This window comes from Manacus vitellinus, unplaced genomic scaffold, assembly GCF_001715985.3.
Source record: "Manacus vitellinus isolate BGI_N305 unplaced genomic scaffold, ASM171598v3 scaffold_24_pilon, whole genome shotgun sequence".
NCBI classification, from domain to species: Eukaryota; Metazoa; Chordata; class Aves; order Passeriformes; family Pipridae; genus Manacus; species Manacus vitellinus.
Genome location: NW_021939798.1, coordinates 8795745 through 8814774, shown reverse-complemented (window position 1 = coordinate 8814774; position 19030 = coordinate 8795745). Strand labels below are relative to the sequence as shown.

Below are 19030 nucleotides of genomic sequence, written 5' to 3'. Positions count from 1 at the left end.
CCTGATACACTTCCCAGTGTCCCAGAGTTTTATGAAAATCCATAGGTTGAAGTGCAGAGATTTGGTTTATTTTCTTTGAATCTAGGTCAGCCCTCTGCCTTTCCCAGTCTGTTTACAGTCTCAGGAATAACAGCCCAAACAGTACCAGCTGACTGGGATGAAGGAAATACAGCACCTCAGGGTAACTAAATCGTCTTTTTCCTCATATATAAGTTTATTAGATCATGCTGCATAAAACAACATGCTGAACATATTCTGAAAATTACTGGCTATTAAAAATTGATGTTTTCACCCTGGATACAAGGACTAAAACAACCTTAGACCTAAACTGTAGAAGACAAGGCATGAAAAGGCTGTTTTGGAACAGGCTTACAATAAGAGTTCTTCACACATTTCAGATCCTGAACCTGATGGTCTGCTGTTACCACCTAACAAGTTTTAGATGGTCTGGACTAACTTGTGGTTTCAGACTAACAAATATACATGAGACAAGGATACAAAGCAGCCCTGACACTATAACTGACAAGTTCTACTGATTTGTGAAACAAATCTCTCCCTTCTGTTTGCTGCAAGTCCACCAAAAACACAATACAGAGACGCTCACAATCTCTGATGTGTGCCATTGCTATATTTAAATTTACATTTTAAATTCCCAGTTGGATTCGTTGCTGTCAAAACAAAGCACCTGTTACACCTGTGCTGAAACCACTGCACGGAACCAGTTCAGCACCCAGGTAAATGAGGTAAATTAGGCACATATTCTAAAGAGGAATTAAACTGTGTATTCAAATGCACAAATACGTTCCTAAAAGAGTCACGTAAAACTAACCAAGTGCAATCTCAGTGAGTGAGCTCCTTCTGCACAGTGGCAGCTCCCTGAAGATTCCTCTCTGGAGAAGCCACAGAGAATCTTTCCAGGCAGCACAGACAGAGCCACCCTGCACTATAAAACTGCAAAAACTGCACTATAAATATATATATATATGGGGCATTCAGTACTTAGGAAAGCTTTGTCAGCAGCACCACATTCTCAGCATAATTAGCCAATTTTACTAATAACACTTGGTAATTACTCTCTATTCTTTCCCCGTGAGGAACTTAAGCTCACTTTGCAAACTACCGGAGCAGAACCTCCTGGCTGCCGTGAGCACCGGTGAGCAGCCGTGTCTCCGCAAGCCTTGCCGGTGATTTGGGCACCTCAGTGAGAACTTAAGGACGTGATTTTGGGAGCACACGAGAAAACCCGGCCCCACGGTGCCTCCGGCATGCACACGTTCGTGCTGTTTATCCAAGGTCATACAGTGCGGGGAAGGCAGGAAAAGGGGATGTGGGGTCCCTGGGCACAAATCCACAGCGTATATATATATACATATATATATAACCGGCTGGAGAATGTCAGGCCACTGATTTCCAAAGGCAGTAAACAGGAAAGATGCGAGTTGGGTTTTCATCAGGGGGAAAAAAAAAAAAAAGAAAAGGAGAAAAAAAGGGGGGCGGGGAAGGAAAAAAGAGAGAAGAAAAGGGAAAAATAAAGGGGAAAAGCGGAAAAAAAAAAAGGAAAATAACTTTGAACAGGCCAAATTCTTGCCAAACGCCGGTCAGGAACCTCTTCCCCCCGGTGTCATCTCCTGGGGCGTCCAAGCCGCACAGCTCCGCGAACTGCCCGGCTCGGGGAGCCGAGGGACAGCTCCGAGCGGTCCCGGAGCCCCGACCCCCGCCCGCCCCTCAGGGCCGGCGGCTGCGTCTGCCCCGCAGCGCCCGGCCGTGCTGAGCCCCGCGGCACTGATGTGACAGCCCGGCCGGCGGCCCCCGCCCCGCCCGGGCCGCTGCCTCACTCATCGTCTCTCCCCCACAGGACCGCATGACGTCCTTCTTTCATGTCCGCGCTCGTGTGCCTCGACCTGGGCCGCTCACTCGGGCGGGCGGCGGCGCCGGCTGGGCCTCAGGCTGCCCGGCTGCCACCTCACCGAGCTACGGCGCTCGCGAGGACCGGCGGCGGCGGCTGCGCGGCGGCTGCGCGGCGGCGGGGGCGGTCCGCCCCTCAGGGCGCCGCGGGGACCGGCTGGGGCAGGCGAGAGGCGGCTCGTCTGGCCGGGGCTGCGTCACGGTCGTTTTTTTGCACCCGGCGGGGGCTGTGCGGGTTCTGTGTGCTGGTTCCTCCCGGGGCAGCGCTCCCTGGCTCGGTCTGTGGGGGCTCCGTGTGCTGGTTCCTCCCGGGGCAGCGCTGCCCCGGCTCGGTCTGTGCCCTCAGGGAGGTGCATGGTCCGTGTGCTGGTTGCCCCCGGTCTGTGCCCTCAGAGAGGGGAAGATGCCCTGTGTTGGTGCAGGAATCTGCTGTGAGGCGGAAGAAACTCCAACCACTTCTCCCTGTCACTCTGCAGTCGGATTTCCTGTTGTCTTTGTGAACTTAGGTTCACAAGGTGACAAGTGTCTCGTAAAATGCTCTTGGTGCAGCTGGCAGTGTTTGTTCAGTAAAACAGCCCAGCAAACAGCCGTGCTCACTTTTAATTTTCTAAAGAGATTTCCTGCAGATGACAGGTTGTTCTCTGAACTGTGACACCTCACACAGGGTAAAAACATATCCTTTAAAAAAAAAAAAAACAACCAAACAAACCCCAGAGGCCGTGGGCCTTCATACCACAGAATACAGTGATAAAGAAGTCTGATAAAGCAGCGCTGCCCTCGCTCGGTGCCCTCAGAGAGATGAGGGTCCCGGGTGCTGTGAGGGACAGCCCAGCGCTCGGAGCACATCAGGAATCACAGAACTGTAGCACCAGTTCAGCTGGAAAAGCCCTCTGGGATCATTGGGTCCAATCCTGTCAACCAGACCTTGGCACTTGGAGTCATGTCCAGTCTCTGTCCTTGAGCACCTCCAGGGACAGTGACTGCACTGTCCTCCCTGGGCAGCCCCTTCCAATGTCTCATCACCCTTTTGATGAAAAAATCCTTCCTGATGTCCCGGGAGTCACACAAAGTGCTCCCATCCAAGCTGTGTGTTGTTATGTGTGTTATTACATGTGTTGTTGGGATCCAAACCGTAACAAATTGCGGCCCCTGGGCAGTGCAGTGCAACTTGTACGTGGGAAATTAGAGATGCCCAGTGAGTTCACACTGTCACTGTTGCTTTTCCAGGTGGACCAGGAGAGGACATCTCAACCCTAATGAGGCAGTGGCATTAGCTACACTGGGAGAGCTGCCCCAGCCCTGGAAAAGCTGATACACGTGCCTTTGGGATCTCACCAATGTGCATTCTGCCCAAAGTGCTCTCAGAGTGTTCAGTGACAGCACAGAGTAACCCTCAACCCTCTGTCAAGGGCTTTAAAAGCAATGGAGCTCCCCATTCCACTAAATGAGACAGTTGAATCCCATATGCTTTATTTCACATTAAACTACTCATTTTGTTCATTCTGGAATGCTCCTGTCTCCCTAAAAGAGCTTTTGCTTCTTGAGAATGCTGTTTTCAGCTTGCCTGCATGAAGCAGTGGATGTCTCAGAAATCCAGCTGTCAGTAGGTTTTCCAGGACCCCACAGGGACAACTGAGAACCTCTTGCCTTGTCTCAGGCTCCCTGGCAAGAAAAGATGGTCCTTTCCATGACACAGTCATGTTTGCTGGCCCCTTAAAAGAGCAATAAAGTGACTGCATGATTTATTAGCTGGTATAAACACCTCTGAGCATCTGCTTCCACAACCATTCCTGTCATCACACCATCACCAGGACTGAAAAAAACCCTTTGGTGGGGGCAAGACTAAAATACAGTGCCAGTGAGATGATCTTCTGGGACCCAAAGTGGCAGGTCCTCAAATACAAAGCCTATTTCCTGTAGTTTAGTATCTAAAGAGAAAGATTTCATGCCTGAGACCAGTAACATTCTTGCCCTCTGAGCATTCCTTACTCACTCAGATCTTTCCAAAGCAAGCTCACTTGACAGAAAGTAATGGCATCATCTGTTCTGTATTTTTTTAGATCAATGTAGGAAAAATAAGGTCCATGAGCAAGGCTTATCCCCAGCCTTAGAGCTTCCTTGGTGCATTCCTTCCCAGGAATATCCTGGGGCTACTTAAAGCTGCTTAAGAAATCCACCTGATCTCCACAGGGATGGTTCCTGCCTTCAGCAGACACTGGAATTGCTTTACTGAGGTATGGCTGGACCAGAGCACAGCATGGAGAGCAGCAGAGCAGGCAAAAACCAGCTGCTGATTCCCAGGAAATCCTGGGTAGCTATGCATTCCTTTGTAAATTCCTGTGCTAAACACTGAAGCTTGGATAGAAACTCTGCAGTCATTGGCAAAATGGTCCCTTTTCTGAATAGGCTTTATCTCCTGTTTGGGTGGCTTAGAGTTAAAGATCCATTTCTTTCCAGGCTGTACAGCCAGAAGGCAGGATAGAGAGGATGGGAGGTGCTGAGTTCAAAGGTGTGCAAGAGCATTTCCCTGTCAGTGATGGAGTAAAAGGACACTGTCTGCTTTTGTAGCTCCAGGAAAACCCCAACCCTCAGCGGTTTATCCTTGTGTAACAATGTTTCTTGATCCTTGTGCCAGGCTGACAGCTGCTTTTTGGAACCCAGCCATTCCACGCACCAGGAATGCTCTGTTCTTCCCAATTTGTCCCTCTTCCCAATCATTTCGTGAGCGACTCCAACAGCCCATCCATCACTGTCCCTGGTAAGCACCTCCCAGTAGTGGCACCCCGTGGAGAAGCTCTGGGAACACATCACTTGGCTGATGCAGAATCTCCTGGGAGCTGGTTCATACCAGGTGGGGTGGCTGGAAACCACCACTCTGCTGTTCTGGGCTGTGAGGGCCAAGCGCTCGTTTGCTCTCCTGTGGTCAAAAGTCACGTCCTCTGCCCCTGGAAGGGAGAAAGGAAAATACTCTCACCTGCAGGCAACAAGGTGGAACAGAAAGGAAACCCAACGATCACACAATAAACCTGAATCAAAGCTCAGTCCTGCAGGTCAGCAGGAATCCTCAACCCAACACTCTCAGCTGCATCCTGGGCTCACCAAAACATTTAACAGGCACAACTGGGGAAATATCCACAGCAGACTCAGGCACTCCAGTGGGAAGGCACCTTGCACCCTACAGGATGGGTCCTCTTCCTAACCACAATCTTTTTAAAAAAATACCTTTCTGTCAGTAATAAGTGGGATGCTTACCTTAATAAAACTTAGAGTCATCTGTTCACTGGGACACGTTCCTGCATATTCTATCAGCAAAACATTTGTTTTCTGTTTTTAAGCTCCAGCTGTAGTACTGTGTGTTGGCTGTAAAAACATTTCTGTCAAAATGGTGCAGAATTGAGATAATAACTGGAGTCATTACAGCTTAACAGTAAGGACCAGTGAGGTACAGGACCTGCCTGTACAAAACTCAGACTGTGCAGCCAGCACCAGCCACCACCCAGTTCACACACCTCCATCAAACAGCTCACACACCTCCAAAAAACAGCTTTCTTATCTTTTTTTTTTATCTTGTATACACAGCCAGGTACAGTGTTGCTTTGTGCTCAGTAACTGATTTGTTCCTGGCAACTTCACTGTTGCTGTGCTTCAGGGACACAGCCACATCTCCTGCCCATGGCTCTGAGAACAGCTTTTCTTCAGCAAATCCACAGCCTCAGAGTCACCTGAGAGTTGTCAATAAGAGTCCTCTGCTGGATACTTACACTGAGAAAACTGGCTTGGAATCACCAGGTCTGGAATCTCAGCTGCAGAATCTGGGGGTGATGAGCAGACACTTGTCTCCTGATACGAGTTTGGAGGTTGCACTTAATAAAAAAAAAAAATGTTAAGGCATTTCTTCAAAATGTACATAGGAAGTGTTTATGCTTCTAAAGGAAAACACACCTTAAATAAACCCAGCTACTGGTTAAAGTACAAAACAAAGAGTTGATTTTTTAGGTTGTATAAATTATCAAAGGATGTGTAGGCAAACATTTTTACCCAAAATAAACAAAACACTGTACGCTGCTGCCCTGAGTGTCAGAATGGAGCAGCCAGAAGAGTGAGATGGGTAAAGCAGTTGGATCTTTCTATGCAGATGCACCATTTTCTGTCACAAAAGTCTTTAAAGTGTTCTTAATTTTTTTCTGAGTATCACATGTTTCTTGTGTTACTTGCACGTGCATTTAATGAACACAAGACATTTTAAAATAAGGGAAACTTACCTGGTGGGAATTGCTGAGGGTATTTCTCCAAAAGTAACATTTCCAACTTTCTCTTAAGATCTTCTACAGCACTTTTGACAACATTAAGCTTCTCATCAAGTGTAATTTTATTCATTATTGAAAGTGAGCCTTCATAAGGTAAGTTACTCTGATAATGACAAAAGGATCGAGAGAAAGATGTAAACAACAGCAGTTATTTCATCTATCAGACCAGATTATATTCTAAAGGCAGAGTGGAAAAACAGCAGTGATCTCTCCAAAAATCTTATCCTTCGTATCAAGAGTTTCCTTTATAGTTCCTGAGAGAACTGACCTGAAATCTTACAGAAAATAGGGAAGGATAGTTTATTCTTATTAAAAAAATAAAAAGACTCTGTTTTCCCTCAGAAAACTGAGTGAGCCCCACTCCAAATTCCTGCTGGCTGACCTACATCACTGGCACTGTTGTTTTCAACATCAAAGCAGGCTCTGCAGAACCTCAAGTGCTTTAACTGCCTCTTTTGAGGGCCCTTGATGTGTTTTCCCCAAGAAAGTTGTTACAAAACACTTAAAACCCTGTGAGTTCTTTAACTTGCACACTTGGGTGTATAAACAAATTCTGGAAAATAAAAAGGTTGTGAAGGATCTTAACTTTAGATTTGACTGAGGACTGGATTTAAGCAATGTAGTCCCCACTTCACTCCAGCTCACCAAGGCCCTTGGAACGAATCTGGTTTGGAATTGCATCCCCAGCCTGTGCCCTTTTTTAGTACTATTCTCCCTCTGAATTCCTCACTCCAAACTCTCCCTGTAACAGCAATGTCCATGGATTGGCATCACTGTCTCCAGTGAGAACAGCACAGTGGGGACCTCAAAGTGCCCTGTTCATACTCAGCTATCCAAGATATTGAGCTTGAGAGTTTCCACTCATACCCTGCCACTCATTTCATCACTTACAGTTTGGGCTTTGCTCTCTGTGAGCTGGTGAATAGTCTCTTCAATCTTCTGTTGAGCAGCTTTTTGCTCTTGTTCAATGAACATCAATGTGTTTCTCTCTTGTCTTTCAACATATTCCTTCATGCAACAGAAATCTCGAGTAATCTGGCTTTTGATCTGAGATGTGTATTCCTGAAAGGCAGAAAACACGGAGTTCATTGTGTGGTTGGCAAAGATGTGTGGAATACGAGAATCTACTGCCCCATTTAATGTGCTCTTTGACTGACCGACCCCTGCAGACCAGAAAACTTTATTCAAAGGAATAAAATACATTTGACACTATTCCTGCATTACCTGCAATGAGATTTTGGGCATGTTAAGGATCTTGACTATTTTATGGCCAGTGGATTCTGTTTGACGAGTCAGAAAGATCAATATTCTCTCTTTGTGATTTGTATTTTGCATCTAAGAGTACCAGAAACACTCAGGGATAAGCAGAAAAAGGTAACAATGCACAACCCCAGAGGCCTTTGTGCCAGCCAGGACAGGAGTTAGTGCAGCTGGTGCCACAGTTCATTCTCATCCATAAAAGCAGAACTGTGACAGAAAAGAAGGAAATAAAAGGCAGATTCCTGCTCTGGGCTGGAAAGCTGCCCTGGAGTCAGTCACATCTCCAGCCCAGAGCAGTGGAAGCAGAAGGTAACTGCAGGTGATGAATGTACAACATGTACCTTGGTTTTACTGAGATCTCTCCTCAACAGGGGGATGGTCTCTGCAGACATTTCTGGTTGCTTGGAGCTTTCCCATATCTCTTCCTCCTTTAAAGTGACACATTGGACCATTTATCCACACAACCCTCAAAGAAAGCATGACTAGGTTAAGCAGCAGGATAATAAACATTCCCAGATCACTGACATTAGTTAAGCACTGGACTGCTTGAGGAGGGGCCTGGAGGACACAATTCTGAGCAGGAATAATCACAATGAATTTAACATGCAACAGTTACCAATTGCATGTTCAAATATAATTGTGAGCTTCAGGTCTTTGCTTGACTGAAGAATGGTTTTTTTTAGATACATATGTGCTAAAATATTCTTCCCCATCGCCTCCAAGTCTGGTTGTTACGTGGAGATCTAGATACTAAACCGGTCCTATTCTGTGCCACGAAGCTGGGTGGAGCTGTAGCACCGCGTAACAATGTTATGTGGCCTTTCAGGAGACTCCAGTGCAATGCTAATGCAGTCAGTAATGCCCAGAAACAAGAACGCTTATTACCACCGTACCTCAGCTGAATACGTACAGATATTGGCTCTTCTACTTCAGCTGTGCAGCCCTCAGTGTGTCAGACACACCAAAGAACCCCAAGCACTGTTTTAGTTAAACCCATCTGCTCAGCGTAGGGTGCTTGTTGCGTTACTGTGCCGGGGATGGAGTGGGACGGAGCCTCGGGCTGTACGGGGGCTGCAGGGGGATGGAGCCCCGGGCTATTCCGGGTTGTTGCGGGATGGAGCCCGTGGCTGTCCCGGGACGGAGCCCCGGGCTGTGGAGGGATGGAGCCCCGGGCTGTGGAGGGATGGAGCCCCGGGCTGTGCAGGGATGGAGCCCAGGGCTGTGCAGGGATGGAGCCCCGGGTTGTGGAGGGATGGAGCCCCGGCTGTCGCACGGATGGAGCCCCGGGCTGTGCACGGCATGAGCCCCGGGCTGTGCCCGAGCTGTCCCGGCAGGAGCCCTGCGCTGCCTCGGGCGTAACCTGCTCCCCAGTCGCCGCCCCGCCGAGCTCCGTCGCGAAGACAACAGCTCCAGAGGGGATCATCTCTCGGTTTTTCCAGCTTCATCCGCGCTCAGCTCTGCGGGATGAGGCTGAAGCCAGCGCGGCCACTTCGCTTGAGCCAGCAGGATCGCGGAGCTCGAAGCCCTCCCTGCAGAGTGGGCAGCCGGCGGGCCGGCCCGCGCCCTGGTACCGGGCTGATCAGCGGCCGCAGAAGGCTGTGGCGCAAGCCGCGAATCGCACCGGCTCTCGGAAAGAACTGCAGGCACAAGGAAGCACCTTTCAGCTCCACGGCAGCCAGGAGCCGCTCCAGCTCGTGGTAGCGGCCGATGCCCGGCCGGGGCGGAGCACAGGGGTCCGCCACGGTTTTCGGTTTCCCCGGGAGGCCTCCTCGGGACGGGAGCGGGGCGAGCGGGCTGGGCTGGGCTGGGCTGGGCTCTGCCCTGTCTCCTCCTCTCCTCCGGTGTCAGCTCCGTCAGAGCTCCCGGGATCAGCCCAGCGCCAGTCAGCGCTTCCTCTGCTGCGACTCGTTCCCAGGATTGGGGTTGACTGTGGGAATGGGCTGTGATGCAGAGCTGTCCCGGGCCTGGCCTTGACTCATACTGACTGTCCAAAAAAGTCCTTGTTATTGGCAGGGTTTCATTTTCAACGTGAATTTCCCGATTTTGTAGCAGTGAGCCGCTGACATGGGCAGTCTGCTGACCCAGCCGGGACAGCAAGGGCACAGCCCAGCCCAGCCCAGCCCGGCAGAGCCCCGCCCGTGGGAAGTTCAGGCCACTGGATGCACTGAACCCTTCTGAGGTCATCCTGGGCTGCTCAGGTCATCTCAAAATAACAATTAACACATGTCAAACCAAACGAAGACTGCCATTGTTCCTTGTACAAGTCAGAGGGGGCTTTCTATTGATTCCGGGAGCTGCAGGATTAGGCCGTTTAACAGATGTGCTGAACCAGCAGGGGAACCAGACTGAATCAGGCTGCGTGGGGAGAGCAGGAGCATATCAGCGAGTAAAACTGCTGCAGATTGCTCAGAGCTGGCTGATGAGCTGGCTGAGACAGGCAGAGTGATGATCCAATTCAATTCTTTTGCACTATTGGGGGGGGGAAGAGAAGAATTAATCTCACTCAATCCTGCAAGTATTGGCACTTCCTCATTTCTGCAGAAGAGGAGAACTATTCTGAATGTCTCAGACGGGCTGGCAATAGTCAGCAAAAGGTGGAAGCCTCACCAGAAACTTGGTCTGCAAGACTTCCTCTTGATTTGCAAACTAAGGCTATCTGGAAAGAATTAAATATCTGAATGACGTGCTGCTTGGTAGAACCAGACCTCAGACTTGGTCTTGAGGAAAAAGTATCAGTCAGGGCAAGTGTCCATCAGCTCCTGCACAAAGAGTACTCACCCCCAACACTGAGAACTGATCCCCATTCAGCGAGTGTACTCAAGCAAGCCACTGAAGACAACTCTTTTAAAACTAGTTCCTGCCTTTAGATGCTCAGACCAATCAAACTCATTAAGCTTCATTTGGTTTTAGGCAAGACAAATCAGCACATGTTCATCCTGTACCCACAATGTGTTTGCTGGGGCACCGTGTGGGGTTGTGCTTTGGAAAAATTTCGTCTTCACGAGTTGGATTTGCCACTCATAAAAAAGCAAAACAGTGTAAAATGCTGAAAGCAAGAAGCTGGGAGTATCTGTGTGATTCCATTAGAGTGGTTCCATTACAGCATCCTCCACAATTCAAACTTGACTTGTATTTTTTTATTGTGCCAGGGTAAGAGACATTCAACCCACTCCACTGAAAACAACCCTGTCCCTGTGTGGACAGGAGCTGGAGCCAGATGGGATGTAGCTGCCTGACTCTGCTCCTCCCTGTGGACATCAGTGCTGGGAGATGATTCCATCCAAGGCCTCAATCCACTCCTTCTGCTTCTCGTCGTTATCACATAAGAACACAAACTCTCTCCCTGGCGTGACCAGAATGATGCTTGGTTTCCTCTTCTTCAGACGGATTCCCTTGGGCAGCTCAGGTCGCACTTCATACCCCTCATCCCTCCTTCCAATAAAAATCTGGCCACGTGCAAACTCATCCTGAAAAGAAGGAAGCAGAAGACAGCCATTAACCAGTGGACAGCACAGCTCCAGCAGACACTGCTCTGTCCTCTGACATGGAATGGGATCTGGGGATGCAGGAGGGGACACTGATTTGGTGACACCAGCAGGAAACACAACAGAGGTTGTTGGTAGGGCATTCAGGAGCAGGGAAGGATATTACCATGGCCAGAGCAGTGCCAGAAGGCAGGATGTTGGGCTGTTATTGGAATATTGCTCATCTTGCCTAAAGTTACAGGCACCAGGGCTGGGAGAGAGTGGGCATTAATGCTACAGGCAGTAGCAGCTACTTTTAAAAGACTTGGATCTTCCTCACAGCCACCAGATGGGCCAGAGCTCCAAACAGCTCAGAGGCATCCACTGACAAGGGAGATGGGCTCTTGAGGCCGAGCCTGCTCCAGTCTTGCACAGGCTCTGGAAGAACTGGATGAGAACAGACCCTTCCTCCCCACCCACTTCCCAAAGGGGATGTGGAACAGTGAAGAACACTCCTCTTACCAGCGGGTTTTTAAAGTACATCAGGTTCCTTTCTTGAGAATCCAGGCTGAACCAGCGGCCCTTAAAGGCCTCCTTGTGCTGCAAGGACATGGTAGAAGTTCTTTGAAGACCAAGTCCCAGAGAGGAGTTTGGTCTGTTCAGATCCCTGGACTGCTTAAATGACTTGGAGCTTGAGTTCAGTTTCCTTCACCCCCAAGACTGGTTCAGGTGAGTCACTGCTGTGCCCTCAGCCCTCTTCTCCCTGGGCTCAAACTACACATTTGCATTCAATGACAATCCCTTGGGCAGGCAGGGAAGTTTGGTTCTACCAGTGATCAAATTGACAGGATTACGTTGCAGGAAATGCATTGAAAGCTCTGCAGAGAACAATCAACTTCAACAGTTTGGTCAGGGGGTTGCCCCTAGAATTTCAGGGTGCACAATACTGGGGTTTGTCTATAAGTATTAATACCATTCATTACACTCATCTGACCATTCCTGAGCTATTCACTGCTCTGTGCTGAACTGAAGAGGCCTTTTCTAGGGCTCAGTTTGGGCAGAATTGAGGCCTCAGGAGAAAAACACACAACCTTTCATGCTCTGTGCAAGAACCTGCAGAAGAGGTACTGGGGCACAGGCACGAGCTGGGCCAAACCCCAGCATATTCAGTATCAGCACTGCACCCCTGAGCTTTATAATGGGACTTTGGCTCATGGCTCACTCAGAGCAGAGCAAGGTAAGAAGTGGCTGTGTTCAAACAAGACCTCAGACCTTTATCTCCTCCTTCAGCAGTGCCCCAAATCCTGCTCTCCTCTTCCAAGGAGCACTGGCCCAAATACTTTCCCACAATAAACCAAACCAAACCATTGTCTTCAGTGTGGAGAAATTTTCTCAATGGCACTTTGCTGCCCTAAGCAGATGTGACTGTAAGTGAAACAGAGAAGTAGGGGGGGGTCAGCATGTGATGTTCTGTTCTAGCAGGAGCTGCACTTGGCAGACACAGCAATCTATAGTGTTGTGCAACAGCACTTTGCATGTCCCACTGCCAGCTAATCCATCTTGCTTACTCTTCAAGGATTTGTCTTCCTGATCTCATTTTCCACACAAAATAAAACATGATCCCAAAGAACATGGCAGGCTTGAATATAATGTCTTCTATGGACCCAGGAAGCAGGTAGTCACTGAGCAAGCCCTGTACTAGGCAACATCATAGAATTACCAAATATTCTCTACCTGGAATGATCTTGTTTGTATACTGCCAAGTGTGCACTTACTTTTGGTCCTGTTTTCTCCATATATCCTTCTTTGACAAAATTTCTTGTGATCCTGGGTATGAGCTAGGAGAACACAAACACAAAAAAGTCTGTGTCTGTCCCAGCCAAAGCCAGGACAGTATGTCTCATTCTAGACTGCTTTTCTGCTCTGTTTCTGCCAAACTTAATCACCATCAATTGTGGCTTTTGGGGTCTGGGTTCTTTTTGGCTGCTCAGTAAAGGGAAGTCTGAAGTAAGAAGGAACATAACACTTTTGAAAGATTGCACTTCATAAGGATCACATGGAGACTTTTAGGCCTTAAATGTTGACTAAGCTTTGGCATGTTATCCACTGTGGCCCTTCCTTCTACCTCTTCAGTCCATTCCCAAGACCCAAGTGCTGCTCTTTGAGCACCTGACTGGCAGAAGAAGTGAGAGCATGTTTTCCCATGCTGTGTTTGCCCAGCCTGCTTTGAGCCCTGCTCAGTTCTCACCTCGTGCTCGGGGGCATTTGGGAAGGCTGTTCTGAGGTAATGGTACCGCGCTGCCCGAATAGCGTTGAACCAGTCAACAATCTCCTGGGGAAAACAGCAAACACAAACAGAGGCAAGAATAACAAGGAGAGGAAGAGCAGTGCCTCTCCAGAATGCCTTTCTCTTTCCTTGTGACCTCTTTGCAAAGATGTGCTTTCTCCCCAAGGGGCAGAGAGACTCAGTGACTTGTCCCAGTCACCTGAAAACCATTGACCCTTCAAAATAACTTAAAAATGCCCCTCCTGGGAGGCCCTAAACTTTCTCAGGGTGGACAGTAACCCATGCCTGTCCACACAGGCTTTTCAGTTGACTCAGTTATGGGTTGTTTAAAAACCTTTGCACCTGGAAAGACACGAGAACTCTGCCAAGGGAAGAAACAGAAATCTAACAAAACCTGTAGACACACTTCTTAAAATCATCATTGGTAGCTTAGAAATAATGCAGAACAATATTTCCTATGAGTGTCAAGAAGGCTTGCAAGAATATAACCATAGAATTGTTAACCATGAGGCAGTTACCTTCAGAGATTTACATCAGTGCACCACCGAAGCCTTAAGACTATCCAGGATTTGAAGTTGAATATATGCCCCAAGAGAAGAGGAGCAAAGTTGTGCAGTTATTATTGTCAAATTCTGCCATTTTCTATCTTCTACAAATCTTAGTGACTTCAAATAAAACCAGATCCTGCAGAAACAGGGTATCTCTTCCAAAACCCAGATCAAACATCTAAGCATCTTGCTTATTCCAAAATTGCCAGGATATTCACCTTTCCACTTTCGTGATAGACAAACAGGTTCCTTGTTTGCCCATCTGTGCTGAAGGTGATCTGCAGCCCGTGGGAATGTCCTATTTTCCATTCCTGGAACATTGCATTCAGAGTCTCCACGCTGATAACAGCTTTGGGAACTGTGCTCTGCAAAATGAAAAGCATCACTGTAATAAAGTGCTCTCAGGGAAGGCAATGCAGGACAGATCAGCTGTATGAGGACCAGATCCCTGCTGAAGGGAAAGCAGACATCCTGAAATATCTGAATATTGGATATACCTGAAACAAAGCCTTAATTACATGCAACATAAAATGGCTTACAGAGTGATTCCCTTTCCTTGACAAGAGCTGGGTCACTATTCAAGGGGTGTGTCTGCATTGCAAGGGGTGGGTCTGTCTCCAGCCTTGTACTGGAGAACAGTTTGCTACTGTCTCCTGCAGAAGGGACACATGTTGAGGATGATGCTGCAGGAGTTGGTGAGAGAATATTTTGGTACTGTGAGAGGTAACAGCTGCTAACAGACCTCGTCTTTGTCTTGCTATTCAACTGCCAGTATCCATTTCCTTTGTTCCCCAAGCAAAAGGAGGCTGTGGGGTTGAGATAAGGGATGAGGAAAGGGGCTGAATCCAAAAGATACCACATATGGTAAAGGGGAAACATTTAAACTCCTACAAGCACAGCTGTCCTGGCTGCAAAACCAAGTTATTTGTGCTGTTTTTTTGCCTGCAAAGAGCAGGGTCTGAGGATGGATGTTGACCTGCTACTCTGGCTGAGGAACTCACTTCTTTGCCGTAGTACTTCATCACCCCTTCCCTTGCTGACAGGAGAAATTTCCTCTTGTGGAATTGTCTGCGTCCCTGCCCAAGCTTCCAGAGGAATCCCTCACGGTTCCCTGCAGAGCAGACCAAGAGAAGTGTCAGAGAGCACAAGAGCACAAGAGCAGGACTGTTTAGCTAAAGGTGATGTGGACCAGTTTCAAGTCTCTTCTCCACCTGAGAATTTTGACCTCATATGAAAAAATCAGTGGAGAACTAGAGAACTGTAAGATCTGAATACACCTTGCACTTGTCTAAGTGCCTTTTCTTAGGAGCCTCTTCTCAAAGTTAGACCTAGAGCAATGACTGCACATCCAGCAGTTCAAATGTGACAAGCCAGCCTTGGAGATACTCAAAAGTTGTGAGAGAACACTGTGCTGTAGGGCTGACACCTTCTCCCTGACAATCCTTTTACCTGCAGAACAAGGATCTTGGCAGACTCGGGTGGCAACAAATTCCTCACGCTCATATTTAGCTCTAATCCATTGCTCTCTTAAAACCCTGAAAGAGGAAAACATGGATAAAGCTGATCTGCCTCTACCCTATTTTCACCAGCCAGCCAGAGAGACCTGCAGAGGGAAGAGTAGTTCAGCAGCTGTGAAAGTCTGAGCAGTGAATAACCATCAACTTACACACAGTCATCAGAGTGGGGGATGTAATAGTAGGGAGGGACTTTGGCCTCATATTTAGCTTTGGCACAGAGGTTCCCATGACTCTTCATAAACTGAAATACAAAAGAAGTTACAGTCAGGTGTGCAGCTACAAATCAATACCATGTCAAGAACTTGTATCAGAGAGAGCACTGTGCTTTTTGCTGAGTAACTCTCAGTGTGTCCCTACATACATTTATAAATTCCCTTTAGCACTGGAGTTTGCAAATTTTAGGTGGCTGAGCCTCTTTCAGTATTTACAGTTCTGGACCAAATGGGAAGGAACACAAGACTGTGGTTGTCGATTAAAAGAACAAAAGAAAATTAGGAGAAAATTTATTTCTGATCTCCCTGTTCCCTCACCTTGTCCCAGACACCAATTGTGATTATATTATTAACACAATTCAACTGAACAATGAGAGACTGAACCAATATTTAAGAAGGGTACATTGCTTTCTGAATAGAAAACACTACTTGGAAATATCTGTGGGCTTCTGAACCACAGTGAGAAGTAACTGTGCATATAAAAATACACACCAGACTGTTAGAAACACAGTCACCTATCAGTGCAATTGATTGAGCAGGTCATAAAAACACCCCTAAAGTTACCCATGGAGTTAACTTGGTTCTGTGTGGCTTTGTTCCTTTGTCCATGGTGTATGGCACAGGCATTAGGAGGCAGAGGAGGTTATGATGAAATGTGGAGAAAAGTAAGTGAATTACTGCTTTTTCCTCTGTACCTCTATCAGATCGTTCTCCCAGAAGTCCAGCACAAGGGATTTGACTCTGGTGATGCCAGGAAGATTGCGATGGATTCCAGAGCAATTCACACAAACGAGTATTCCAAGTTTGTAAGAAGCCCACTCTGGACCTAGATGCAAACACAAAGAATGAATTAATATGTAGGAAAAGGCACAGCCACTGGCAAGGGTGAAAAAGCACATCTGATGCACAGCCCAGGCTTCACATGTAATAAATACATCACATTCCACCCCACTGTTTATGGCTGTCACTTCACTATGTTCAGGGGAACAGCACCTGCTGTTCACACAGTGAACAATGTGCATTCGTAGGTTCTTTTACTGACTGTTTGCTTTAAAAATTAATGTGACTCTGCAGGCGGGTGAGTGGCAATGGAAAAGCTCAGTGAATTATCAGCCCTGCACGAAAAGCTGCTGTTGCTGAAGTAACAATGGAAGGATGTTGTGGGCAGTCAGTACTACTGAGAGTACAACCCAGTACAACCACCCACAGTGAGGGCTCGTGTCCAGTGCCCACGAGGGCTCCTGCTCTTTCCTGCTGCTGCATCCCCGGAGTGGCCTCGACAGGTGCAGCCCAACAGGCATCGATGCTCCGGCAAGACCATTTCCTCGGTCTGCACCGCCCTCCACTTCTCCCTTATCACACCCAACAGAAGCTACTTGTCGCCTTCTTCCAGCTACAGTTGGCTCCCAGTGACCCGCCCGCCCGGGCTCTCCGGGGCTCCTCGGCGCCTTTCTCTGCCCCAGCCCCCGAGCAGTGACACCCCCGGGCTGGAAACCCACCCCGCGCACCCTCCTCCTCCTCCCGTGCCCGTCCACGAGTGACCCGGGGAGGCGGCGGGTGCCGAGGCCATTTCCTGACCCCGCTGCCCTGCCCTCGCTCCGCGTCCCGGGGCAGTGTCCCCGCGAACAGCCCGCGCGGCCCCCCCGCTCCCATCCCCGCGGGACGCCGGTAGCGCGGGTGGAGGCGGACGGAAAGCCGCGGGCCGGGCAGCGCTGAGTGGGCGGCGGGACCCTCCGAGCGCCGCCGCTGCCCTCAGGCGCCGGGCGCGGCCGCCGTACCATGGCCGCCCGCAGTCCCGTACTCTGGCCGCCCGCCAGTCCCGTAACCTGGCCGCCCGCAGTCGGGCGGGCAGCGGTCTGTAATGCGGTGCCGCTCGCCCTCCTGGCAAAGCTTCCCGCAGCAGCGCCTTGCTGCGCTCGTGGTCCATCCGCCGCCCGGGGCGCGGCGCGGAGCGCTGAGGGAAATTGAAGGCAACGCGGCGCGGCCCACGGCCCCGTCTGCCCCGCAACAGTCCCCCGGCGCCGGCGGGCGCGGCGGGGCCGCCGCCTGCAGGGGGACGCGCGGGGGCGACGCCTCCGGACCGGCCCCGGCCCGCGGCCCCGGCCCCGTCCCGCCGCCCCAAACGGCTCAGGAGTTCTCACGCGGCTCAACACCGGGACAACGGAGCATCTCAGGACTACTGAAAATCCCATTTCCTACTGAAATTCCTACTGGATTCCTGCGAGCTCCTCTTCCACGTTACAGCCAACGCCAAAAAGGCCGGGACTTAGTACTCACTTCAACCAAGAGAAAAACCTGAGGGAAAGATTTTCAAGGTTAATTAATTTCAGACATAGATGAAGGGGTATTCAAATATTTTTCATTTTACTAGTTTCAGGCTGAACTTAATTTGCGTTGCTCATTTGCATTGCTAGAGTACACTGCAATACGTGATGCCTCTTCAGTAAAGTTAATGTACAACCTTGTAAAAACACTCTAATTTTGTAGATGACTAAATACTGCACGTGTTAGCAGTTGAAAGTGCTGACACATTATACACTAAATACTACAGGTGTTATCAGTTGAAAGTTCTGACGTGTTTTTTCCATCTTTTAGGTGCTAAGGAGCATTGCACCTTTTATTAGTTTGTAACTATTGTGAAGCTGAGAAACAAATGGCAGCAGAACATCTGAAAAGTTGAGTTGTTCAACCACTTGCACGGAATCTCTTTTCAGCACTTACCCTGTAGGAACTGGTGGGTACTGGAATATAAACACAGATTTCATTTTCCCCATGTTCTTGCAAGCCACGCACCGATTTTTGTGGTGTCCTTACAATTCCTATGGAATAAAAGAAAGAATCTGTATGATTTGCAAAGTGGTCATTTATATTATCTTTTACAAAGACTGAGGTAGTCTGCTTTTTTTCTTTGTTACTCATAGGAAGGTAGAATAATGTCACCCTCATTTACACTCTGGAAAGCAATATTGGAATGACAGTAAAGGGAAAGAAAAGCTTGGAATTTGACTGAGATTTCAACAAGAACAATGGGGTTGTTGGTTTTCTGTTTTTTTCAGTTGCTGAACACCTACTAATAACTGCTGCTTAAAGGGGGGAGTCATTGTGAAACTCCAGGGTTGTTTTACTTCTGGTTTCACTGAATTCCACCCAAGACACACAAGGGAGCTCGAGGGGCAGTAGATAAAGGACTAAGCAGGGCCCAAACTGTTGCAGGAAACTATTTTGAACCAAAGGCAGGTGAATTCCACAGTACAAGGATGGAGCTTCCAAGCAGACTTAATCAAAACCAGCCCCAGGGCCCTTTTCCTCGAGCCCATCCCTCCTGGAAACTTGTTTTACTCCAGCATACAAAAGATGCTCATACCTGATGCATAAAAATCCAAAGCTGATAATTTATCAGAACTCAAATAAATCATTACATGCAGATTATCTTCATTCAGAGTAGCTCGAGGTGATTTGATGTGGAGAGGATCTGATCAAGAAGTGAAATACTTGAATTCCACCTCACCTTTTGGACACCACAGGAGATT

General features: G+C 48.6%; 2 protein-coding genes across 2 annotated transcripts; both read right to left on the bottom strand.

Moving 5' to 3' along the window:
* Positions 1 to 3397: 3397 nt before the first annotated feature.
* Positions 3398 to 7939, bottom strand: RNF135 (ring finger protein 135). Its single transcript, XM_029960137.1, has 5 exons — positions 7814 to 7939; positions 7104 to 7274; positions 6168 to 6315; positions 5667 to 5768; positions 3398 to 4850 (listed from the first exon to the last, which is right to left on the bottom strand). The coding sequence occupies exons 1-5, from the start codon at positions 7922 to 7924 to the stop codon at positions 4315 to 4317; spliced, it is 1068 nt and encodes a 355-aa protein (XP_029815997.1). The 5' UTR covers positions 7925 to 7939; the 3' UTR covers positions 3398 to 4314.
* Positions 7940 to 10396: 2457 nt separating this feature from the next.
* ADAP2 (ArfGAP with dual PH domains 2) lies at positions 10397 to 17427 on the bottom strand. The gene is given in 12 exon segments (XM_029960032.1): positions 10397 to 10939; positions 11459 to 11536; positions 12712 to 12774; positions 13185 to 13268; positions 13990 to 14136; positions 14773 to 14882; positions 15221 to 15306; positions 15438 to 15529; positions 16196 to 16326; positions 17327 to 17360; positions 17363 to 17389; positions 17392 to 17427. Coding segments are annotated over 12 exon segments (1098 nt in total). The 3' UTR covers positions 10397 to 10729.
* Between the last annotated feature and the right edge of the window lie 1603 nt (positions 17428 to 19030).